The following is a 21,467-nucleotide window of genomic DNA, read 5'->3' on the forward strand; positions in this document are numbered from 1 at the left end:
CTCTTGATGGCCCTCTCAGCGTCCTCTGGAGCCTCGAATTGCACAAAGCCGAACCCCTTGGAGCCGTCCACTTTACAGGAGAGGACGGTGCCGAAGGCGGAGAAGGTGTCATACAGGGCCTGGCTGTCGATGGTCTTCTCCAAACCCTTCAGGAAGATGTTACCAACTTCATTGCCTCTCAGGGTACGGTGGGGTTGAGACCACATGATCCGGAGCTGTCGGCCCATGAAGCTGTCGTAGCTCAAGGTGTCAAGAGCACGTTTGGCGTCAGCTGGCTGCTGGAAGTTGACATACGCATACCGTAAGGAGCGCCTGGTGATCCTGTCTCTACAGACCCGGATAGAACGGATCATCCCCATGGGGCTAAATAAATCACACAGCATGGCCTCTGTCACATCGGGGTGCAGATCCCCAACGTACAGGGAGGCCATGGAGAAATTAGGAGCACTGGATTTCATTGCATACACCATCCACTTCAAAACGCCACTGACCACTGATGGAGCAAAATTTAACTATGATCTAGAATGTCGTCATAGTATCATTGTGTTCAAATATGATGTCATAGTATCATTGTGAGACAATCTTACAGAATGGTCAAACTTGAATTCTAGAATTGTCATGACTGATCCAATCAAGGAAGATAAAGTATTATTAACTCCTATTTATACAAGTAAGCTATTTAAGCAATTTCTTATGATGACCTGTGCAAAAAATAAAATAACTGAATTAATATGATTATTTAAAATTACTATAAAACATGTGAAGTGCATCAATCATATTTAAACATTGAAAACCACTAAGCATTACAAAAGTGCAGTGTCCCTGAAGTGCAAAACACATTTCGCAACACATTTTGCAAAAAAACATTTCCAAAACAACATTTAGAAAAACACTACATTTTGCAAAACACAATGACATTTGATGAAAACACAATGACATTTGGCAAAAACACAACATTTTGCCAAAACACATTTCACCAAAACACAACACCATTTCCCCAAACATTTGGCAAAAACACATTTTGTGAAATCACAACAGCATTTTGCCAAAACAACATTTCGCCCAGAAAGGATAGGAACAACACTTCTTGTTTGTACAGAACCCGTCATTTCCAGTTTCACAAGGGCTACCTTATCATAGCTGGAAGGACTTATTCACATCTGTTTGATTACAGAACTTTGTGGAAGCAGAAAAATGGCCTCGAGTTGGGGCGGCTGTAGCTCAGTTGGTAGAGCTGGTCGTTCAGTGATCGAAGGGTCAGTGGTTCGAATCCCGGCTCCGACTGTCCACATGTCGAAGTGTCCTTGAGCAAGACACCTAACCCCAAATTGCTCCCAATGAGCAGGTTAGCACCTTGCATGGCAGCTGCCTCTATTGGTGTGTGAATGGGTGAATGAGAGGCCATTGTTAAGCGCTTTTAGTGCCGCTAAGGTGGAAAAGCGCTATATAAGTGCAGTCCATTTACCATTTAAAAGATACAGTAATGAGAATGCTTCGTGAACTGAACCAACCTTGTCACCACGGACACGTTAGGGGTTTATTTGACGCAGCTCCACTCCACAGGAGTTTGAGTCAGTTAGCAGTCGTCCTCAATGTCAAACATTTCTCTTTATTTTCCTGCCAGCTAAAGTGACGTCTGGAAATACAGCTCATCTGCCAACATATAGTGGGAGTGGTTCAAAGAGACCGTGACCGGGATGGGAGGGGTCGATCACAATCCTTCTGGCCTGGTTCAGTGCCCTGGAGGCGGGTAGGTCCTGTAGCGAGGGCAGTTTACCCCTGGGCCCTGGAGGCGGGTAGGTCCTGTAGCGAGGGCAGTTTACCCCTGGGCCCTGGAGGCGGGTAGGTCCTGTAGCGAGGGCAGTTTACCCCTGGGCCCTGGAGGCGGGTAGGTCCTGTAGCGAGGGCAGTTTACAGCCCATCACCCTCTCAGCAGAGCAGATCATGCGCTGCAGTTTGGCCTCGTCTTTATCTGTTGCGGCGGAGAACCAGATGGATACGGAGGAGGTGAGGATGGACTCGATGATGGAGGTGTAAAAGAGTACCATCATTGGCTTCGGCATGTTGAATTTCTTCAGCTGTCTCAGGAAGTACACACAAGATGGCACAAGAAGTATCCACGAATGAGGGCAACAGGTCTAAGTTAAGCAGGATGAAGTAGGCTACTATGGTGCAGCAAAGTCAACATGTAATGTCTCAGGCACCTTTTAAAGCAGTTCTTCATGAACTTATCACTGAGGAAGAGTATGCAGCCCACCTCGAGGTACATGTGGAGAGGAAGCAGGTGATCACATACCTGCATTTAACAATGCATTCATATCAGATAGACAGTAGACAGATTCATTTCCACAGAAATACATTTATTATGGATTTTTTGGTCAAATTTTGGTCAATTCAGTGGTCAAGTTGTCAATCAAAATGAGTTAAATACGTTTCAGCGCTCAGTTGTCACGTGATCTAGGCCTATATTGGCTTCTCTAAATTATCTTTGCCAGCAGGTGTCAGTAGAGTACAAAGTATTTAATGAGACCTCGCGTAATGAATGTATTTGCGATACAATGTGCCTAGGAGTCTTATTTCACCATCACTAATTGCAGCTGCCGCCATTGGTGTGTGAATGAGAGGCCACTGTAAAGCGCTTTGGATAAGTATAAGAATAAGTATAAGTGGAGTAAATTTACCATTTACTATCTGCTGAATGAAACGGAATGAGCTCGCGAGATCAGGATGGTCTCGCGAGGCTATGGAGCATGCAGCTCAACCAGAGTTCAGCTCAACTAACCACAAAACCGTGGTGTGATATTAGGCTATAAATCAATCCTCAAATCAAGGAAATGTCCATAGCTCCGGGGATGAAAGTGTGATTAATACTATTATATTTAGTCTATATTATCTTACCCTTTTCTTTTAACTACAGCCGTTGTGCGGGGTTCTACCTAAAAACTATGACTTATTTTAAACCCAGCACCCGTGTGCGTAGGCTTTTATATATATATCATAATTAAAAGAGACAACCTTAACTTTCTCCCTCACCTTATGAATCCCACTGCTATTCTTGGCATGACACCTCCTACACGCCCAGGCCTTGAAGCTCTGCCGTTGGCTACTACTAATCTAGTTTGACAGCTAACATTCCTCAACTAACATAATTGACTAACAAATGCTTTCGGGATTTTCTCCATGAACATGTCCAATTCTGTGCTCAACCTCAAGGTAGGTAAGCAAACTGGCTTTAACTGGGTTAACATGATCTCCTGCTACAATAGGTGGAGGGACACGTCAATCAGGTCAGTCGACAACCCATTGGCTGCTTTATGTCACGTGTGCGAATCTGAAGATGGCGTCCCCAAATGGAGGTAAATTCTAATTCCTCTCCCTGTAGCGGAGTGTAAAGAATGGCATTTTAATGTGATCGTAGCATACCTCCAAATAGTTATGTTTCTTTATCCAAATGTATGCGAACATATGACTTAATAAAAGCGAAGATGTTGTATTGTTAGGTAGTTTAGAGCCACGTTTTCCACCCGCTTGTTCCACTAACGTTAGGCACAGTGTTATTGTTACGGCCAGTTACGGTACCGTAGCTTACGTTACCTAGCTAGTAGTATCAGCAACAAAACACCATCAAAACATTTGATATGCTGCAGGGCTGTCCTTCAGACTGCAACGTTAGATTAGTTTACCAATAGATTACCAATAGATATGGTGGGTGTAGAGTGTATGGTGCATTGTGTGTGTGTGTGTGTGTGTGTGTGTGTGTGTGTGTGTGTGTGTGTGTGTGTGTGTGTGTGTGTGTGTGTGTGTGTGTGTGTGTGTGTGTGTGTGTGTGTGAGAGAGAGAGAGAGAGAGAGAGAGAGAGAGAGAGAGAGAAATCCATCTCCCCCACCGTTCCTGGGCCCCAGTCACCTCACCCACCACACACACACACACACACGTCCCTTGATAGTGATTAATTAAAAGCCTGTTTCCTTTTGCTAGGTGATGACTTTGAGTCCTCTCTGCTGAGTTTTGAAAAGCTGGACAGAACGTCACCTGAACTGTGGCCGGAGCAACGTAAGTTTCAACTCCACAAAAACCTAGTCTCACACACATGTAGGCTACAGTACTGTCTTTGTCTTACTATTCAGTTCCTGGTAGTTTTGCCTGATTAAGTATGCTGTCTTTCACACAGTGCCAGGCGTTGCAGAATTTGCTGCATCCTGTAAAAATGTGAGCTCCTTCATACACATCACGACACATCAGAATTAGTGAGCTGCCTGAGTGTACAAGGAGGGATGTGTTGTAAATCTCGTTGTGCTTTGCGTTCCAGCCGATCACTAATTCTCCCCCCAAGTGGATGGCTGAACTGGAAAGTGAGGACATTGAGATGTTAAAAGGTAAAGACTTAGAGATTTACATTGAAACATAGTTCAACCTCACCAGTCTTGTCTATCTGTGAGGATGGAGCGGTTGTGACTGTAATGTAAAATGTAATGTAATGTGATTGCTCCTGTGATTCTCCCACAGAGCTGGGGAGCCTGACCACAGCCAACCTGATGGAGAAGGTCAAGGGACTGCAGAATCTGGCGTATCAGCTGGGCCTGGAGGAATGTAAGTATCTTGTAACATACTCCATCACCTGGCCCACGCACGCCACTCCACAGATCAACAGCTCACAGCTAGGAGGATATTTATGCTGCATTCCTCTTGGCTCCGAAGTCGGAATTGGGAATAGCGTCACACCCAGGTTGACCGCGTTCCAGTTAGTCTACAACAAGTTTAAAAAACAAACAAACAAACAACTTAATCCCAGTAGGCTGATCGTTTTGTTTGCAATACCAGTACTTCCCAAGTTGGCCATTGTTAGCATTGCAATACCAGTTGATGACAACGCACGACGCACAAATCAAGTTCATGTCCACAGACAGTAGTTGGACAGTACTGTATGCATGACTGATTTAATGAGACAATAAGATACAGGTGATAATAAACAGGGTTACTAGATTCAAGATGTATTATTTGTCACACGTAATGTACGGTGTACAGTCATAGTGAAATGTTGCTGCCGACTCCAAGATTATGCTCAGTACAGATACACTCTAATACTCAATTTACAAATGACAAATTTACAAGTTACAAATTTCACAATTGGTACCATTTCTATACTACAGCTTTCACTTATTGTTGATGCGCAGAGCCGCCATCTTGATTTTGAGTTTGGGCAGGTCGTGGTGGGTGAGGTTCTCCCGACTTCCCCACGGGGCGTTCCAGTTGACTTTTCCGCCATGGAACTGGGAAAGAGTTCCTGAGGCGAGTGGAACGCGTCATTAAGATGGAGGGATAATATACAAAACCACACCCAACATTCCCTCCCGTTCACAAGCTCCTGTTGCTTGGTGAGCTGACGTGCTGAATTTGAAAGTGGCCGTGGCTAAAAAGAGTAACCTCCCTCCTTCTCTCTGGCTGAGGAGAAGGGAAGGGGGAAGGCTGATCATTGGGTAGCAGTGTGACTGGGTACCCTTTTTTGTGTGTCTTGGATCCTCTCATTGGATGGTATCCCACAACTCGCCACTAGATGGTGCCAGTAATCTATTAAATGTCTCATCTGGTGACCTTACTGTAGTGTTGCTCACAGTCACTTTCACATTTCAAAGTCCTCTGGTTTTAACATGGTGAACTATATAAGATATAATGGTTCTGTTTCTTACATTAACATTAACAATATGTGGTTGAACTCTACGAGCCTTTTAGTTTCATGGATAGTTGATTTCTGTTGATTTCCGTGTGGAGGCAGGTCTCGCAAACATGCTCTGGATGCAAAATCTGGTTTGACACATTTTCTGCCTCCCTTGTCCTAATCCTTAGAGTGTGGATTAGAGAGATGTCGCTAAGTGCTTATATTTTCCCATAAGAGGAAGATGGGTACTTAGCTTGCTATTGACCAAGTATATCCAGCACAAAGTAGACTCAGGGATTGGTCTAGCTGTAACATGGATGTGCAGCTCTGTTAAAGAAAGGCTCCTCAAATACTTTGTTAGCGTCCCAATATGTTTTGTAGAATTCAACTGGAATATAGTTGAACTTAATTTGACTAAATACTTTTAATATTTCTGGTAATTCAAATCGCTCAGTTTGTGGGATGGGTAGCCCCTGTTAAAGAAGAGACAGCCTGTTAGGCTAGATGAGGAGCTAGTTCTTAAATCCGCAGGGGAAGGTGTTTAGCAGATATTTCTGTGTGTAAAGTAGTCACCTGTGATGGGTAACACCAGGGGAAAAGGTGGCCTCAGCCCCTTCAGACCTGAGAGTGATGGGACCGTGTTGGTTCTGCGGAGGGGGTTAGTGGCCCGCCCCGCTCCACCCCCAGCCCCATCGCACATTTGTAAAATTCCCTAAAGACAGGATGATTAAAGTAGGCTCGGCCTGGAGCGGATTACGCCAAACATGATTTGTCGAAGCTTTGTCCTGCTCAGAAAAATGATAAATAGGCCTACATTTCTGGTCAAGTGAAACTTGTTTTAGTCGTTTGAGCAAGATGCCATTTGAGTGCTTGGCAAGAAGCGTCACTTGTATGTCACTTTAACTGCATATTCTGTGGAGGAATCAAGCAAGCGCTGGTGACATCGCACCAGTAGGAATTATGAAAGGCCAGATTAGTGTAATTGACTTGACTTGAATTGACCGGGGTGATGTTAGATCTGCTTATTTCATGCTCGTATTTACAGAAAAGGACTCGTAAATAGAAACGGAACAGGCTGATCTGGTTGGACAACCTCATGACCCCTCACCCTGCCATAACAGACTGGGCACAGACGTCATGAATCAAACCCGCGGACTTTCACTATTCGCAAAGGTTTTTGCTAACTTTCATTGCCCAAACACAGATGAATCGTTTTATGTTCTTGTTGTTGTTTTTTGGGGAAAGATGTCTTATCTGTCCCCCTGTGTCCTTGAAACAGTCCAAAGCCGTCTGGTGTAAAGACACTAACTGGCATAAAGAGAAGGATGTGGGATGGCTTTGCAACCATGTCACACACCTCAGGTGACGTGACACAGTCCTAGTTATTATGGCTGTGGGAGCGGCAAGGTAATGGCCGCCCCGGTTAATGCGCTCCGGTTTAATTTTCTCCTTTTCCCGCCTGTCAGGGGGGAGGCCTTGTAAATCTCAGCTACTTTTTCATCATGTTTGTGCGCTCTTCAACGCCCCATAAACGAGCCGTCGGAGAGGGAAGGAGGGAGAGAGAGAGAGAGAGGAAGGAAGGAAGGAAGGAAGGGAGAGAGAGAAAGAGGGAGAGAGAGAAAGGAAGGGAGAGGGGGAGAGAGAGAGAAATGGAGGGAGGGAGAGAAAGGGAGGGAGAGTGAGAGAAGGGAAGGGAGAGGGGGAAGGGGGAGAAAGAGAGAGAAAGGAAGGGAGAGAGAAAGAGTGAGAGAGAAAGGTAGGGAGAGAGAGTGAGAAAGGAAGGGAGAGAGTGAAAGGGAGAGAGAGGGAGGGAGGGAGAGAAAGGGAGTGAGAGAAGGGAAGGGAGAGAGAGAAAGGAAGGGAGGGAGTGAGAAAGGGAGGGAGAGAGGGGGGGAGGGGGAGAAAGAGAGAGAAAGAGTGAGAGCGAAAGGGAGGGAGAGAGAAAGTGTGAGAGAGAAAGGGAGGGAGAGAGAGTGAGAGAAAGGAAGGGAGAGAAAGGAAGGAAGGAAGGGAGGGAGAGAGGGAGGGAGGGGGAGAGAGAAAAAGGGAGGGAGCGAGAGAGAAAGGGAGAGAGAGTGAGAGGGGGGGGGGTGCGGCAGACAGGACAGGATTTACTGCCCCTCCCCCTTCACCATGTGGGCTATTAAAGTGGGAGCTGCTTAATGGGCAGAGCACAATCAGGCAGTGAAAACTCACCCCGACCATCTCGAACCCCCCCCCAGACCAGACAGATCTGGCTGGAGGACACTGCTTTCACCTCAGTCACTCGGCAGGAGTCCGAACACCAACACGGAAGTCTCGTAGTTGGCTTAGCAGCGAGCCGTGTTTAGACATGCTAATGAATGAGGAGCCTGGTGACTAGGTGTTGGAGTATGAAGATAATATAATGAAGAGGAGATGAGATTAAAACCCGTTACTTGGCCCGTAGTGTAGCAGCTGGCGTGCCCAGTTTTGTGCGTGAGAGTGTGCAGTTGTGCGGGTGTGTAAGGGAGTCCCCCCCCCCCCCCATGGCTGTGCAACGCTGGCCCAGGTCTGTCCCTGGGGGGGGGGGGGGTGGCGCGTGCCTCCTCCCCAGACCCCAGCTGCTGCCCCGCCCCGTGATGAATGCCCCTGTCGTGGGCTGCTGGGCGTGGGGCCTCGGGCCCCGGGCCCCCGGGGAGCACTGAGGACTCTGATCACTGCTGTTATTGGAGGTAATTGAAAGCAGAGTGCTCCCCTGGGACACAGCCAGGCCGAGGGGCTCGCTGCTGCTGCTCTAACACACTTGTGGCCTCTACTAGTGGGTTCTACTAGTGGGTTCTACTAGTGGGTTCTACTAGTGGGCTCTACTAGTGGGTTCTACTAACGGGCTCTACTAGTGGGCTCTACTAGTGGGTTCTACTAGTGGGTTCTACTAGTGGGCTCTACTAGTGGGCTCTACTAGTGGGTTCTACTAACGGGCTCTACTAGTGGGCTCTACTAGAGGGTTCTACTAATGGGTTCTACTAGTGGGCTCTACTAGTGGGTTCTACTAACGGGCTCTACTAGTGGGCTCTACTAGAGGGTTCTACTAATGGGTTCTACTAGTGGGCTCTACTAGTGGGTTCTACTAGTGGACTCTACTAGTGGGTTCTACTAGTGGGTTCTACTAATGGGCTCTACTAGTTGGTTCTACTAGTGGGTTCTACTAATGGGCTCTACTAGTTGGTTCTACTAGTGGGTTCTACTAGTGGGCTCTACTAGTGGGTTCTACTAGTGGGCTCTACTAGTGGGTTCTACTAGTGGGCTCTACTAGTGGGCTCTACTAGTGGGTTCTACTAGTGGGTTCTTCTAGTGGGCTCTACTCATGGGTTCTACTAGTTGGTTCTACTAGTGGGTTCTACTAGTCGGCTCTATTAGTGGGTTCTACTAGTGGGTTCTACTAGTAGGTTCTACTAGTAGGTTCTACTAGTGGACTCTACTAGTGGGTTCTACTAGTGGGCTCTACTAGTGGGCTCTACTAGTGGGTTCTACTAATGGGTTCTACTAACGGGCTCTACTAGTGGGTTCTACTAATGGGCTCTACTAATAGGCTCTACTAGTGGGTTCTACTAGTGGGTTCTACTAGTGGGTTGTTCTAGTGGGCTCTACTCATGGGTTCTACTAGTGGGCTCTACTAGTGGGTTCTTCTAGTGGGTTCTACTGATGGTCTCTACTAGTGGGTTCTACTAATGGTCTCTACTAGTGGGTTCTGCTAGTGGACTCTACTAGTGGGTTCTAGTAGTGGGCTTTATTAGTGTGGGTTCTACTAGTGGGCTTTACTAGTGCGTTCTACTAGTGGGCTCTACGAGTGGGTTCTACGAGTGGGTTCTACGAGTGGGTTCTACTAGTGGGTTCTACTAGTGGCCTCTATTAGTGGGCTCTACTAGTGGGTTCTACTAGTGGGTTCTACTAGTGGGTTCTACTAGTGGGTTCTACTAGTGGGCTATACTAGTGGGCTCTATTAGTGGTTTCTACTAGTGGGCTCTACTAGTGGGTTCTACTAGTGGGTTCTACTAGTGGGCTCTACTAGTGGGTTCTACTAGTGGGTTCTACTAGTGGGCTCTACTAGTGGGTTCTATTAGTGGGTTCTACTAGTGGGTTCTACTAGTGGGCTCTACTAGTGGGTTCTACTAGTGGGTTCTACTAATGGGTTCTACTAGTGGGTTCTACTAGTGGGTTCAATCTGGATGACAGATCAGTGGTATTGTCTCAGATGACAGAGGGAGATATTGTCTCTGATGACGGAGGAAGATGTCGCAGAGATGATGAAACCGCGTGGCGCTCGCTCCCAGACCTGGCTTGATGGACCCGGTGCGTGATGGGAGATAAAGCAGCGCTGCTCCTTGTTGTCTGTGTAGCGCCTGGCGTGGCGTGCCGCCTTCCCTCCTGGCGCCTGTGTTGATACACTTACAGGTAACTCCCTCCCTGGCACCGCCGTGCCAGCCCAGCGTCGACCCCCGCTGACCCTCCCCCTGGTTGACCCCCCACCCCCACGGCTAGACATGCCCACCGGCGTGGAGGTGAGGCTGAAGGTCGGCCGGTGACGGTTCCTTGATGGCCCGCCGTCAACACCCCCCCCCCCCCCCCCCCCCCCCCCCCCTCCTCGCGGGATCAATCTGGGTCCTATTAAAGGAGCAGCGGCGCTGAGTGTGATTGCGTTCACAGGCGCTAATGCGCCTCCATCAATCCATCATGGCGGGCCGAGCCGGCACCGGCGGCGTCGGGCGGTTATGAAGTGGCGCCGCGCACGCGACAGCCGCAGAGTGCGGGGGGGCGGAGGGGGGGGATCCATCCTCCTTCTCCGCCTCTTCTTCTTCTCTCCCCCTCCCTCTGTCCTCTGCCCCCCCCCCCCCGCCCCCCCCAGGCGCCTTTGTAGGTCCACTGTGGTGAAGGACGATGGAAGTCGCAGGGATTTTGGCGTGGAGGTGTGTGGGGGGGGGGGGTGTCCTCCCTCCCTCCTAGCGTGTGTGAAACCGGCCTGTAAGCGACCCTGCGACTCCGGTCATCTCGTGGGGGGTGTTTGATTCCCCTTCCAGTCTGGGAATCGTACGGTCACTGTTACTACCTTTTCAGGCAGAAACGACCTGGGGATTTCTCTTGAAACACCCCTCATCGGGTCGTCACTGGCAACGTGTCCTCTGTGTGTCTCTAGTTTACACCAAGCAGTGGCACAGGCAGGAGCCACACACACACACACACACACACACACCCCAGCCCTGGCCGCCTCCCTGAGCAGATCGGAGATGACAGCTCATTTCCATAAAGGCATTAGGAATTCATTGGATTTTCTTTCCCAGCTAATCACGGCGCCGGTGTAAAACCTTTTAGGCTTTTTTAATGAATGAATTTTGACTGATTGCCTATTAATAAGGACACCTCTTGAACAGGCGCACGCAGGCTGTGGCTGGGATTGGGCTGCTGCAGATGTGTTTGTTTGGGTGTTCCGTGCGTGTGTGTGGTCGCATGTGTGCGTGCGTGTGTGTGTGTGTGTTCGCATGTGTGCGTGCGTGTTCGTATGTGTGTGTGCGTGTGTGTTCGTATTTGTGTGTGCGTGTGTGTTCGCATGTGCGCGAGCGTGTGTTCGTATGCGTGTGTGTGTGTTCGCGTGCGTGTGTGTGTCAGTGCACACGGCCAGACAGGGGTACATTTGAGAGAAGAAAGCGGGTGGGGCAGGGGGGCGGGGGGGGGGGGGCAGGGTTTTCTCGGTTGGGACATAAAGAGGAACCAGTAGCTCCCCTGGGAAATCACAGCCCGTGTCTGCATCTTAAATATCCCAGTGAAGTATCAATAAGTGGGTAATTGAATTTTGAACACAAACATGAGCGTCAGGTGTATGTGTTGCAAGGCGGGGGGGGGGGGGGGGGGTGTCGGCTAGGAGGGGACGAAGGGGGGTTGGGGGGGGGGGGGAGAGTGCTTGTGTACGTTCGTCCGTGTGTGTGTGTGTTTGTCTGTGTGTGTGTGTGTGTGTGTTTGTCTGTGTGTGTGTGTGTGTGTGTGTGTGTGTGTCATCTCCGCCGTGGCTCGGGTCCCTGGGGAGGAGGGCAGGGAGAATGGATGTTAAATCCATTAAATAAAGCTTAGAGGTGGTAATAGCCGGGTGGCACCGGGAGACGGGCAACAGGGGTCAGATTAGTCCGCTTGACTCTTAATGAAAGTGAATGTGGGGGCAGTCTGGGCCGTGGGGGGGGCAGGGGGGGGGGGCAGGGGGGCAGTTAACCCCCAGGTGGTCATCTGCCTCTGGGGCTAACCGGGCTCCGGCTGCCCCGGTGTGGGGGGTGGGGGGGGGGTCCTTGAGCATTGTGATGATCATTTACCACTTCATACAGAGGGGAGTGTGTGTGTTGTGTGTGTTGTGTGTGTGTGTGTGTGTGTGTGTGTGTGTGTTGTGTGTGTGTGTGTGTGTGTGTGTGTGTGTACAGGCTCAAGAGGGAGATGTGACACCGACACACCGATCAATCGCTCTCCTAACCACAGGGAGGGGCTGATTTAAAAAATAAAACATTGTTCCCTATCTGGAGTGCTGGAGGAACGCTCAGTGTTTCGGGGGGCTCTGTGTTTGTGGAACGGTGACATCGTCTCGGCGCTCGTATTATACAGCGACACCGAGCAGATCTATAGACACTCGACCCACAGGAGCCATCTGGGTCTGTGTGCAGATGTAGGTTAATCCTCAGCGGAGTGAGTTAGCGGTCTGAGCCGGGGGCGACAGAACCGGGCCCAGCCTGGCCGGAACCCGGGAGAACCACGGAGCGCCGTCTGGGTCGGGTCCTATAGGCTGGGGGTTAAAGGTCACTGGCCAGATACAAACACAGCCCTTTGTCTCCGGCTCCCCCTCTTTCCATGTCTCCTAGCTGTAATCTGACCGCGATTAATAATGACTACCATGATTTAAGCCGGCCATGATTATTTGTTGTTTTTCTAGGTCTTTCTAGGGCCGTGCTGGAAAGTATTAATCAAGGAATGGAAAACGACAAAGGAAGGAAATGGACCGTAGCTTTAGTTTGGGAGGATTTTCTATCGTCGGTCATGCACAGGGTTTACACCTGTCTGGGCGGGGCTTAGGAAGCAGCCTATCAGCACGGCCCTCGCAATCCATAGGCTGTCATCTAGTATGGATGGCGGCTTGGAACAAGCTGCTGATTAACTTAGTACAGAATTAGTAATTGACCTTTCCTAATCAACTAAACAAATCTCTAACTCCCTCTAATCAGTATTGATCTCCGCTGGCCTGTGACAAAACGTGTGTGTGTGTGTGTGTGTGCGTGTGCGTGTGCGTGTGTGTGTGTGTGTTCTCAGTGAGTGAACATTCCTGTGTGGAGTTGAGAATGTTCCATCCCATATGCTGTTCTCTACTGCCCAGTCTTTCCTCTTTGTGTGGGTGCATGTTTTTGCCTTTGCTTGTCTGTGTAGGTTTTTTGCTTGTCTGTGTGTAGGTTTTTTGCTTGTCTGTGTGTAGGTTTTTTGTAGTGACTGATGGTGTCTTCCTACGCCGTTCTCCTAACACGCTTAATCAGACTGAGACAGACGATGCAGATGATTTGAGTTCCTATGTGACGGCTACGGTGAACTAATGAATGATTTGAGTTCCTATGTGACGGACTACAGGGAACTAATGAATGATTTGAGTTCCTATGTGACGGACTACAGGGAACTAATGAATGAGGGGCTCAGAAGAGGTCTCTGAGAGAACTGCCCTGACTGAGTACCGCTATAGGCTGGATACACACACCAGGGAGGGGGAGAGAGAGAGACCAGGGAGGGGGAGAGTGAGAGAGAGAGAGAGAGAGAGAGAGAGACACCAGGGAGGTGGAGAGAGAGAGAGACCAGGGAGGGGGAGAGAGAGAGACACACACCGGGGAGGTGGAGAGAGAGAGACCAGGGAGGTGGAGAGAGAGAGAGACAGACACCAGGGAGGTGGAGAGAGAGAGAGACACACGGGAGGTGGAGAGAGAGAGAGAGAGACACCAGGGAGGTGAAGAGAAAGAGAGAGAGAGAGAGGGGAGAGAGAGGCAGACCAGGAGGATGGAGGGAGAGAGAAAGACCAGGAGGGTGGAGAGAAAGACGGAGAGGGAGAGAGAAAGAGAGAGAGACCAGGGAGGATGGAAAAAGAAAAAGAGAAACAGACCAGGGAGGTGGAGAGAGAAAGAGACAGACCAGGAGGATGGAGAGAGGGAGCGAGAGAGACAGACCAGGAAGATGGAGAGAGAGAAAGAGAGAGAGACCAAGACGAAAGAGAGAGAGAGACAGACCAGGAGGATAGAGAAGGAGAGAGGGAGCAGGGGGATAGAGACGCTGGGAGACCAGCGGATAGAGAGAGAGAGGGATGAGGGACGACCCACTGGGAGTCTCCCATTAGCGAGCCTCTCCAGGAGCCAGTGGTCCATATAACGAACTCATCCAGTAAGACCCGCACCAGAGATGAGACCGGGGGATGAAGAGGCGTGGCCTGAGCACCTTCTTCCTGCTCCATCCCCTCCCTCCCCTCAGCGTCAAGTGGGGATGAGACGGTTACCATAGAACCGTGAACCGCGCTATAAAATGTCCACGGTATTAGAACCGTGACATTCCCTGTGTTTACGGTATTACGTTTACGGTATTACACAATAATGCGCTGCTGAAACTTCACATTTCACGTTGCTTGCAACAGTTAATTTTGTAATCTAATATAAGCTCGATGGCGATGTCTGCGCACCTGTGGTTTTTGGGGTCATCCTAATTCGTTTGATCTCATCTGATTTTTAATAGCCTCATCCCTCTTTCGGTCTCCGTCCGTCGGTCCCGGGGCCCTGATGACTGTGTTTGCCGTTATTTAAAGAGACAGCGCCGCGCCAAATTAATCCATCCCAATCCAATTAGCATCAGGTTTAACCTGATGATGGACACCGCGGAGGTGACGCAGCCCTGGCGCCCCAGACGTGGCGTTAACATTCTGCGTGGGGTCATCTCAATTCACAATGCCCCCCCCCCCCCCCCCCCCCTTCCTGCTTTTTCATTGTCCAGCGAAACCCGTTCACCACGCGTCACGGTCACAACAGTCGGGCGGGACGCAGCTTCTCATTAGCTCTGGTGTTGGGCTGAGCACAGAAGGTCTCTCCGGTCTCTCTCGCTGCCGTGTCTCCGTGACGTCTCCCTGAACACGGGGCGGACGGACCAGCTGAACACAGTTGGGACGTTAGGCCTCAAGTAGATTTCACCAGCTCAGTGGTTGTAGGTAGTGCCCGTCCTGAGATTGGGGGGTTGGGGGTTCGATCCCCGGCCGAGTCATACCGAAGACTATAAAACATGGTGCCCGATGCCTCCCTGCTTGGCACTCAGCAAGCAACAAGGGTTGCTAGCGTCATGTCCAGGGGGTGGACTCGGACATCAAGCTGCCTCACGCTAAGGAACCAGGAGACAGGCTCCTGCCCTATGGCTCACTAGACTCCAGAACCATTGGTTCTCAAGGCTACTTACTTACTGTACTCACTCAAGCTGGTGGTGTGAGCTGATGATCGTCTGTATACGCTCTTGGCTCCAGACGCTCACCCTTTCCACCTAACTCACAACTGCCGTTTGTCTGCACTGTGATCACTAGATTATGCTCTTGGTCACTTGTTTTAGAAGGAAGATGCATTTGTGAGTTCTAGCAAGTAGTAGTACATTAGCTTTTCCTACGTTAAATGCAATTATTGTTAGTCGCTTTGGATAAAAGCGTCTGCTAAATGACTGTAATGTAAAATGTAATGATCTGTATCGATTGTTTAAATTCACTCCGGTCACCCCTGCCCCGTCCTCTGAACCTCCACAGGTGCTGAGAGGCCCTGGTCTTTTTTTCTTTTTTTTGTATCGCAAGCGAAGAGAAATTAAGCAACTGGAGGAGTCTTCTCCAGGGTTGGTAGCGATGCTGGAGGAACATCCCTGGAGCCTCCATTATGGACTGAAAGCCTCCTGATAGGATTCACACCAGATAAGGCCTGAGTTATAAAATGCCTTCGGTGGGGGCTTGTCTGTTGTTGAGGGGGCCTGGCCCTCATCCAACACAGGCCTTGTATACATTATTATTACTAATTATGACCTCCCATTGTAAGTTCATAGGCATTAATATGGAGTCGGTCCCCACTTTGCAGCTATGACAGCTTCCACTCTTCTGGGAAGGCTTTCTACAAGATTTTGGAGCGTGTCTGTGGGAATAGTTGCCCAGAAGAGCATTTGTGAGGTCAGACACTGATGTTGGGCGAGAGAGCCCAGCTCGCAATCTCCGTTCTAGTTCATCCCAAAGGTGTTTGATGGGGTTGAGGTCAGGGCTCTGTGCGGGCCAGTCAAGTTCTTCCACACCAACCTCACCCAACCATCCCTTTATGGACCTTGATTTGATTTGATTTGATTTGATTCACTTTATTTATCCCGAAGGAAATTAAAATTTGTGCACTGGGGCACAGTCATGCTGGAACAGAAAAGGGCCTTCCCCAAACTTTTTCTGGGGTGTGGCTAAGCCCCTTAGTATAGTTCCAGTGAAGGGAAATGTTAATGCTTCGGTTTACCAAGACATTTTGGACAATTCTATGCTTCCAACTTTGTGGGGACAGTTTGGGGGAAGGCCCCTGCAAAGGGGGGACCAACTCCATATTAATGCCTATGAATTTAGAAAATGATGTCATAAAAGCTCCTGTAGGTGTAATGTGTAGGTGTCCCAATACCTTTGTCCATATGTGTAGATTCTCACCAAGCACCCTGGCGTTAGGTCACTGTTCAGTGTAGGCTTGTGTTCCAGTTCGTCTCTGCTTCTCCAGACATTTTGTAATAGTCCTAATTCATACACTTCCTTTCATTTCAAGGAAATTGATATATGAATCATAAAGTAGAATGTAGACAAAAATTAATGGATTCATAGGCTCACAGTAGGGATCTGCAGAATATCTATGAAAACCACTCTCTCTCTCTCTCTCTCTCTCTCTCTCTCGCTCTCTTTCTTTCTCTCTCTCTCTCTCTCTCGCTCTCTTTCTTTCTCTCTCTCTCTCTCTCTCTCTCTCTCTCTCTCTCTGTCTCGCTCTTTCTTTCTCTCTTTCTAACACACACAGAGGCAGACATGCATGAATACCCTGCATCTGGCTGCCTTGAAACAATGCCTTGCAATCAGAAGCGGTGTCTTTTTGGTCGCACAAGTTTGCGTCTTATGTTGTTTTCCATGTCCGGAATGAACAGATGTTCGTATAAATTACCTCCCCATTCGACAACTCACAAATTAAATACATGCTTTGCATTACCAAGTGGCCCCACTCTGAAGTAAGGAACCGAGGTAGCGTGTCTCAGTCTAAACCCCAGGTCAAGTGGACTTCAAACTTTAACAAAGAGGTTTTCCAGAATGTTTTGAAACAGTTGATATTCAAGGAGAGTAATGTTTGTGTCTTCTTTCTCGCCAGCGAGGGAAATGACCAGAGGGAAGTTTCTGAACATCCTGGAGAGACCTAAGAAGTGAGGAGCTCTTCATTCGTCTGCAAACCACAATGGCACCTACTGGCCAGGGAGCAGGAGAAGAGTCTTGACCCCACGCCTTTATGAACACACCAAGCTGCCACCACCACCACTACGAAGCTCCGAGACCTTGTTTTTTTGGATAGTGATACCAGCCAAGGATAGTGATACCAGCCAAGGATAGTGATACCAGCCGATAGCGCGGCTCAGTCGCTGCTGGTGTTTCTTTGGAGGATCAAAAATCTGCAAATGCTTTTGACCCATGATTTCTACATCTGTTGTCATCAAAGACAGTTCCATTTACTTTTTTTTTATGATTTGAAAAGGCGGGGTGTTAAGATCTCCCGTTAGCCTGTAGGACTGTTTGGAGTGTATATTATCTATTTATTCTATTCTTATTTCTATTTTTAACATTATTTACATTTTTTGCAATTTGTGAAATATGTGTAATAAAGTCTTCACATGAAAAGAAGAGAAAATAAGTTATAATTAGTAACAGTGAATCCTATTCGAATCTGTTCTATTCAGAACAAGAGGCCTAAAAATAAACTTTTATTTCTGAAATGAACGTTTTTCTAGCGTAAGCAAACTTTTAATTAGGGCAATAATTTCAAGCCTGTGCCACTCCATAGTGAACTACAGCACTTCTGTAGCCTAGGTCTGGACACGTAAGGAACTCTGACATGAAAGCACCCCCCCCCCATGCAGCACATAGGAACTTTTTCATCTAATGAGCATTGGAGGTAGAGGCCCTACACAAAACATTGCGTAAAAATAATATTACTCATTGTCATCCCCGTTAACGAGAGTTGACATAATTACTAGGACCATTTCTTCTCTAATTAGCACACTTCCAGCGACGTCGGAGCTAGTGGCCGGGTAAAAAAAGGAACCAGACAGGCATGCTGAATGTGAAACGAAAGGGAGTCCGTCCTGCGTAATTAGGTAAGACAACGCCTCGGCCTGTTCCCTGCTGGAGATGTCACAGGGGCCGCGCTGCGCTGGCCCTCCGCAAGTTACACATCTCCACGGGCTGCTCATAACCCCCTAATTGTCTTTCCGATTCACACGGACAGAGGCCGCCCAAAGTGGCTGCACCCCCTGCCTCTCACACAGACCCTGCTTCACCCCTTGGAAAATATGGATTATTTATATAATTCCCCCCATTCCCAGACTGTGTTTTTTTCTGTTTGTACTAGACTGTCCTGTCCTGGGATTGAGGGACAGCCGTGGTGGGCTGGGGAGGGGTCAGCAAGAGGCCCGGCGTGTCCTGATGGGTAGGAATGTACAGCTCATATGTACAGTGTAAGCAGCCTCTCGGCCAACACTGTATGCAGAGGTAGCGTGCTGTATACCGTTGTAAACGTCGTACTGTGTTACTTAAGTCACATTAGCAGCACTGTACACGTAGATACAGGTTCTGTCGTATGCGGTTTACCTCAGGAGATTGTCTGGTGAATGTGTCGACCTTATGGCGCCTGACTAACTGGTCCGTCCACTGGTTAATAACTGGTTAATAACACTTGTTGATATTGACCGATGCGCGGGGTTCAGTCTCCTGAGCGTTGACACGGTAAGTGACCTGACGTCCCCAATACGGAGCCTGTCAGCCTGCAGCCTCCGGCCGTCCCAGACGCGCCCCCGGAGGGGCAGGTCGTTTCACGCGGAGAGGTCACCCGTATAGGGGGGAGGGCCTCCCTCCATCCAGCCTCAGTGCATCGCCTTGACCCCGCAGAGCCTCGCCGTCCTCGGCAAACGTCAATCCGATGTGCCCTCAGGCCTTTAATTAGCTGTCAATTAGTGCAAATTAATCAACTCCTCGCCTAATTAAGCAATGTCGACGGGCAGCTCCCAAACACGCCATTGAGGAGGAGGCATGAGAAAACTGGAGCTAGCAAACTCGGTCTGCGTCAGGGGGTCATCACACCCTTGGCAGCGCTTTTTGGGGGGGGGCAGAAGCTCTTCAGCAGTGTTTTAGTTTTTCCCTGACGCGGCACAAGATGTGTGCTGTCATCAGGCTGTCTCCCCACCGAGGGAGGCGCTTGATTCAGCACTATTAACGGGCTGAATCACAGAAATGTGTTTGGAACTACCTCGCCGGGTGCGCTTGTACAGGGTAAAGGAGAGAAAATCCCGCTCCCCATTCATTCTGTCTGCATTGGAAAGGGCGAATGTAGATGTGTGCGTGTGAGCGCGGGTGATCCTTCATTTTGATTGCACAGTATGAAGTACCAAGCAGCAATCTGCAGGGGCTGGCCTAATGCATAGCTATGCTACTGTTACAGCCCCGTTGGAAAGCCCATTATCCACTGACCTTGCTCGTAAGAGAAACTTCTTTACGGATTCATTATCACAAATACACGTCAAGTTTTTCCAATCAGTATGAGGGCAGAATCTATTGCTATTCATTGCAGGTGGGCGGCTTTTGTTTGCAACTTTTGGATGTTTAAATTGAGAGTGATCCGCTGCGGTATTCTGAATACCCGTTGGTTGGAAGGTCAGGATGGCCATCCTTTCTCTGGGAGGACCGTATGAACCACAGGCAATGGCGAGAGCAGATCATTACGGACAATTTGAGGATTTGGCGATCGAGTTATCCGCTCGGCCTGCCACATAACTATCTAATGAACCTATATGGAGAGCATTGGATCACCCTTGGTTTGAGTTGAGTACACATCCACTTCTAGGGTTACATAATTACATTACATGATTATTACATTGCATTATACACAACTCTCCTAACAAGATGGGGAAAGGAGGGGAGGGGGGTGGGGGGGGCAAACAATTTTTGGCAACAGCTGTTTCTTTTAATCTGCAGCTGTCAGATCTTGTGGTCTTTGATGGGCAACCCAATCTACACGAATGACTGAGCTAAATCTTCCCTTAATCTAGAGCCTTATTAGTTAGCCTGTCCTGTGCATGTAAATCAGGCAGGAGTCATTTTCATATGGAGATGGATTATTAAAAGCAATAGAGAGAAAGAGAGAGCTCCTCTACCAACAATAAGCAACAAAGCAGCGGTAGATTAGGCCAGAAATGGTGGTGGGGAGCGAACTGCCTGTAATTGACAGGTCATCTTAACTCACTGTTCCACTGGGATAGATGGCTTTATCTTGACTGGGTGATGCTTCATTACCATACCCTGATAACATTGATTTCTTCATTAATGAAATGTCAACTTAATAGCCTCTAATTAGTTTCAACTGGCCATCCAGTAATTGCAGCAGTAATATTTTTCTCTCGTAATCAGTGGCTCAATTTTATGTGTTTGCTGTAAAAATATGACTTTGCGAAGAAGATTACTCATGTCGTACTCTTTATGTGGTATGTCATAGGCTAGTCATGGACAATTAGTTGGACTCACTCAACATGCAGTATCATGACAGAAAATATGCAATATGTCACTAAATGATTTTAGGCTTACTGGAAATTATAGATAGATTTAATAAACTATTCACTGACTTCTCATCAATATTAAAATCAGATTGCAGTATAAGGAAATGCCTTTATCCTTACTGCAAAATGCGTTTTACCAACGTATTGTGGATCCATTTAAAATCCGCGCGTAGCCTACAGACCTAACTGCTTATTATTTTAGATTTTAAATCGTTGAGTGATATGAAGTTAAAAATAAACGCCAGGACCTCTTGGGATTTGGCACCGCCATATGGATTTCATTTAACAAAACCCTGATAAGCAAATGTTCATGCCACGCGCCAATTACAGCGCGTGCCAGTGGCGCACCTGATGCGCTGCTTTCATCACCATCCATGCGTCAGCAAACTGCACTTTGGTGTTTTCAAGATTGGTGTTAGCTGATTTTAAACTCATGATCATACATTATCTTGGTGTGATTATCTGTCCAGATTTCCAAACATGTGCCACAAATGATCTCAAAACATCAAATATCTGCAATTGAATGATAACTAGCCTAATAATAGACATAGGCCTATCTTTTTTTTAATGTGAGCAAAATGATTCAGGGAAAAATAAAATATTCTAAATGTAAGGGCCATCCAATTAGGCCTACAGTATTGTATGGTTGAGTGTGAGCCGTTTGATTCGCAAGGATCTTCATTTCACTGACAAAGTGGACTACAAACAGAATGGAAGACTGTTGAGGCTATAATATATCATCAAATAATATTCATTTTCTTACTTTTTATTAGTCAAGTGTCCTATCGCAGACTTAGGTGAGAAGAACATGAGAGAGGCGAGTTTGAGTACATAACTATTTATTTATTTATTTTTAGAAACTAGAAACGGGGGGAACCAGCACTTTTGATTATTTGATAACATAGGCTACTGTTAGTCGAAATAGATTTAATACGTTGTGAAATAATCAAATAAATGTTAGGCC

The 21,467-nt window shown here is 48.1% G+C and overlaps 1 protein-coding gene across 1 annotated transcript; it reads left to right on the plus strand.

Annotated features, from left to right (window-relative positions):
- The first annotated feature begins 3,279 nt into the window (after nucleotides 1–3,279).
- Nucleotides 3,280–17,471, plus strand: lin52 (lin-52 DREAM MuvB core complex component). Its single transcript, XM_084438579.1, has 6 exons — nucleotides 3,280–3,356; nucleotides 3,979–4,053; nucleotides 4,172–4,209; nucleotides 4,310–4,376; nucleotides 4,507–4,590; nucleotides 17,056–17,471. The coding sequence occupies exons 1-6, from the start codon at nucleotides 3,338–3,340 to the stop codon at nucleotides 17,109–17,111; spliced, it is 339 nt and encodes a 112-aa protein (XP_084294705.1). The 5' UTR covers nucleotides 3,280–3,337; the 3' UTR covers nucleotides 17,112–17,471.
- Nucleotides 17,472–21,467: the final 3,996 nt, after the last annotated feature.

This window comes from Borostomias antarcticus (assembly GCF_949987555.1).
Source record: "Borostomias antarcticus genome assembly, chromosome: 5".
Taxonomy (NCBI): Eukaryota; Metazoa; Chordata; class Actinopteri; order Stomiiformes; family Stomiidae; genus Borostomias; species Borostomias antarcticus.

Bases quoted from the DNA above. Each gene is read 5' to 3' on its own strand.
- lin52 (XM_084438579.1), top strand. The intron at 4,054-4,171 runs GTAAGTTTCAAC...TCTTTCACACAG, and splicing joins TGAACTGTGGCCGGAGCAAC to TGCCAGGCGTTGCAGAATTT. The intron at 4,591-17,055 runs GTAAGTATCTTG...CTTTCTCGCCAG, and splicing joins TCAGCTGGGCCTGGAGGAAT to CGAGGGAAATGACCAGAGGG.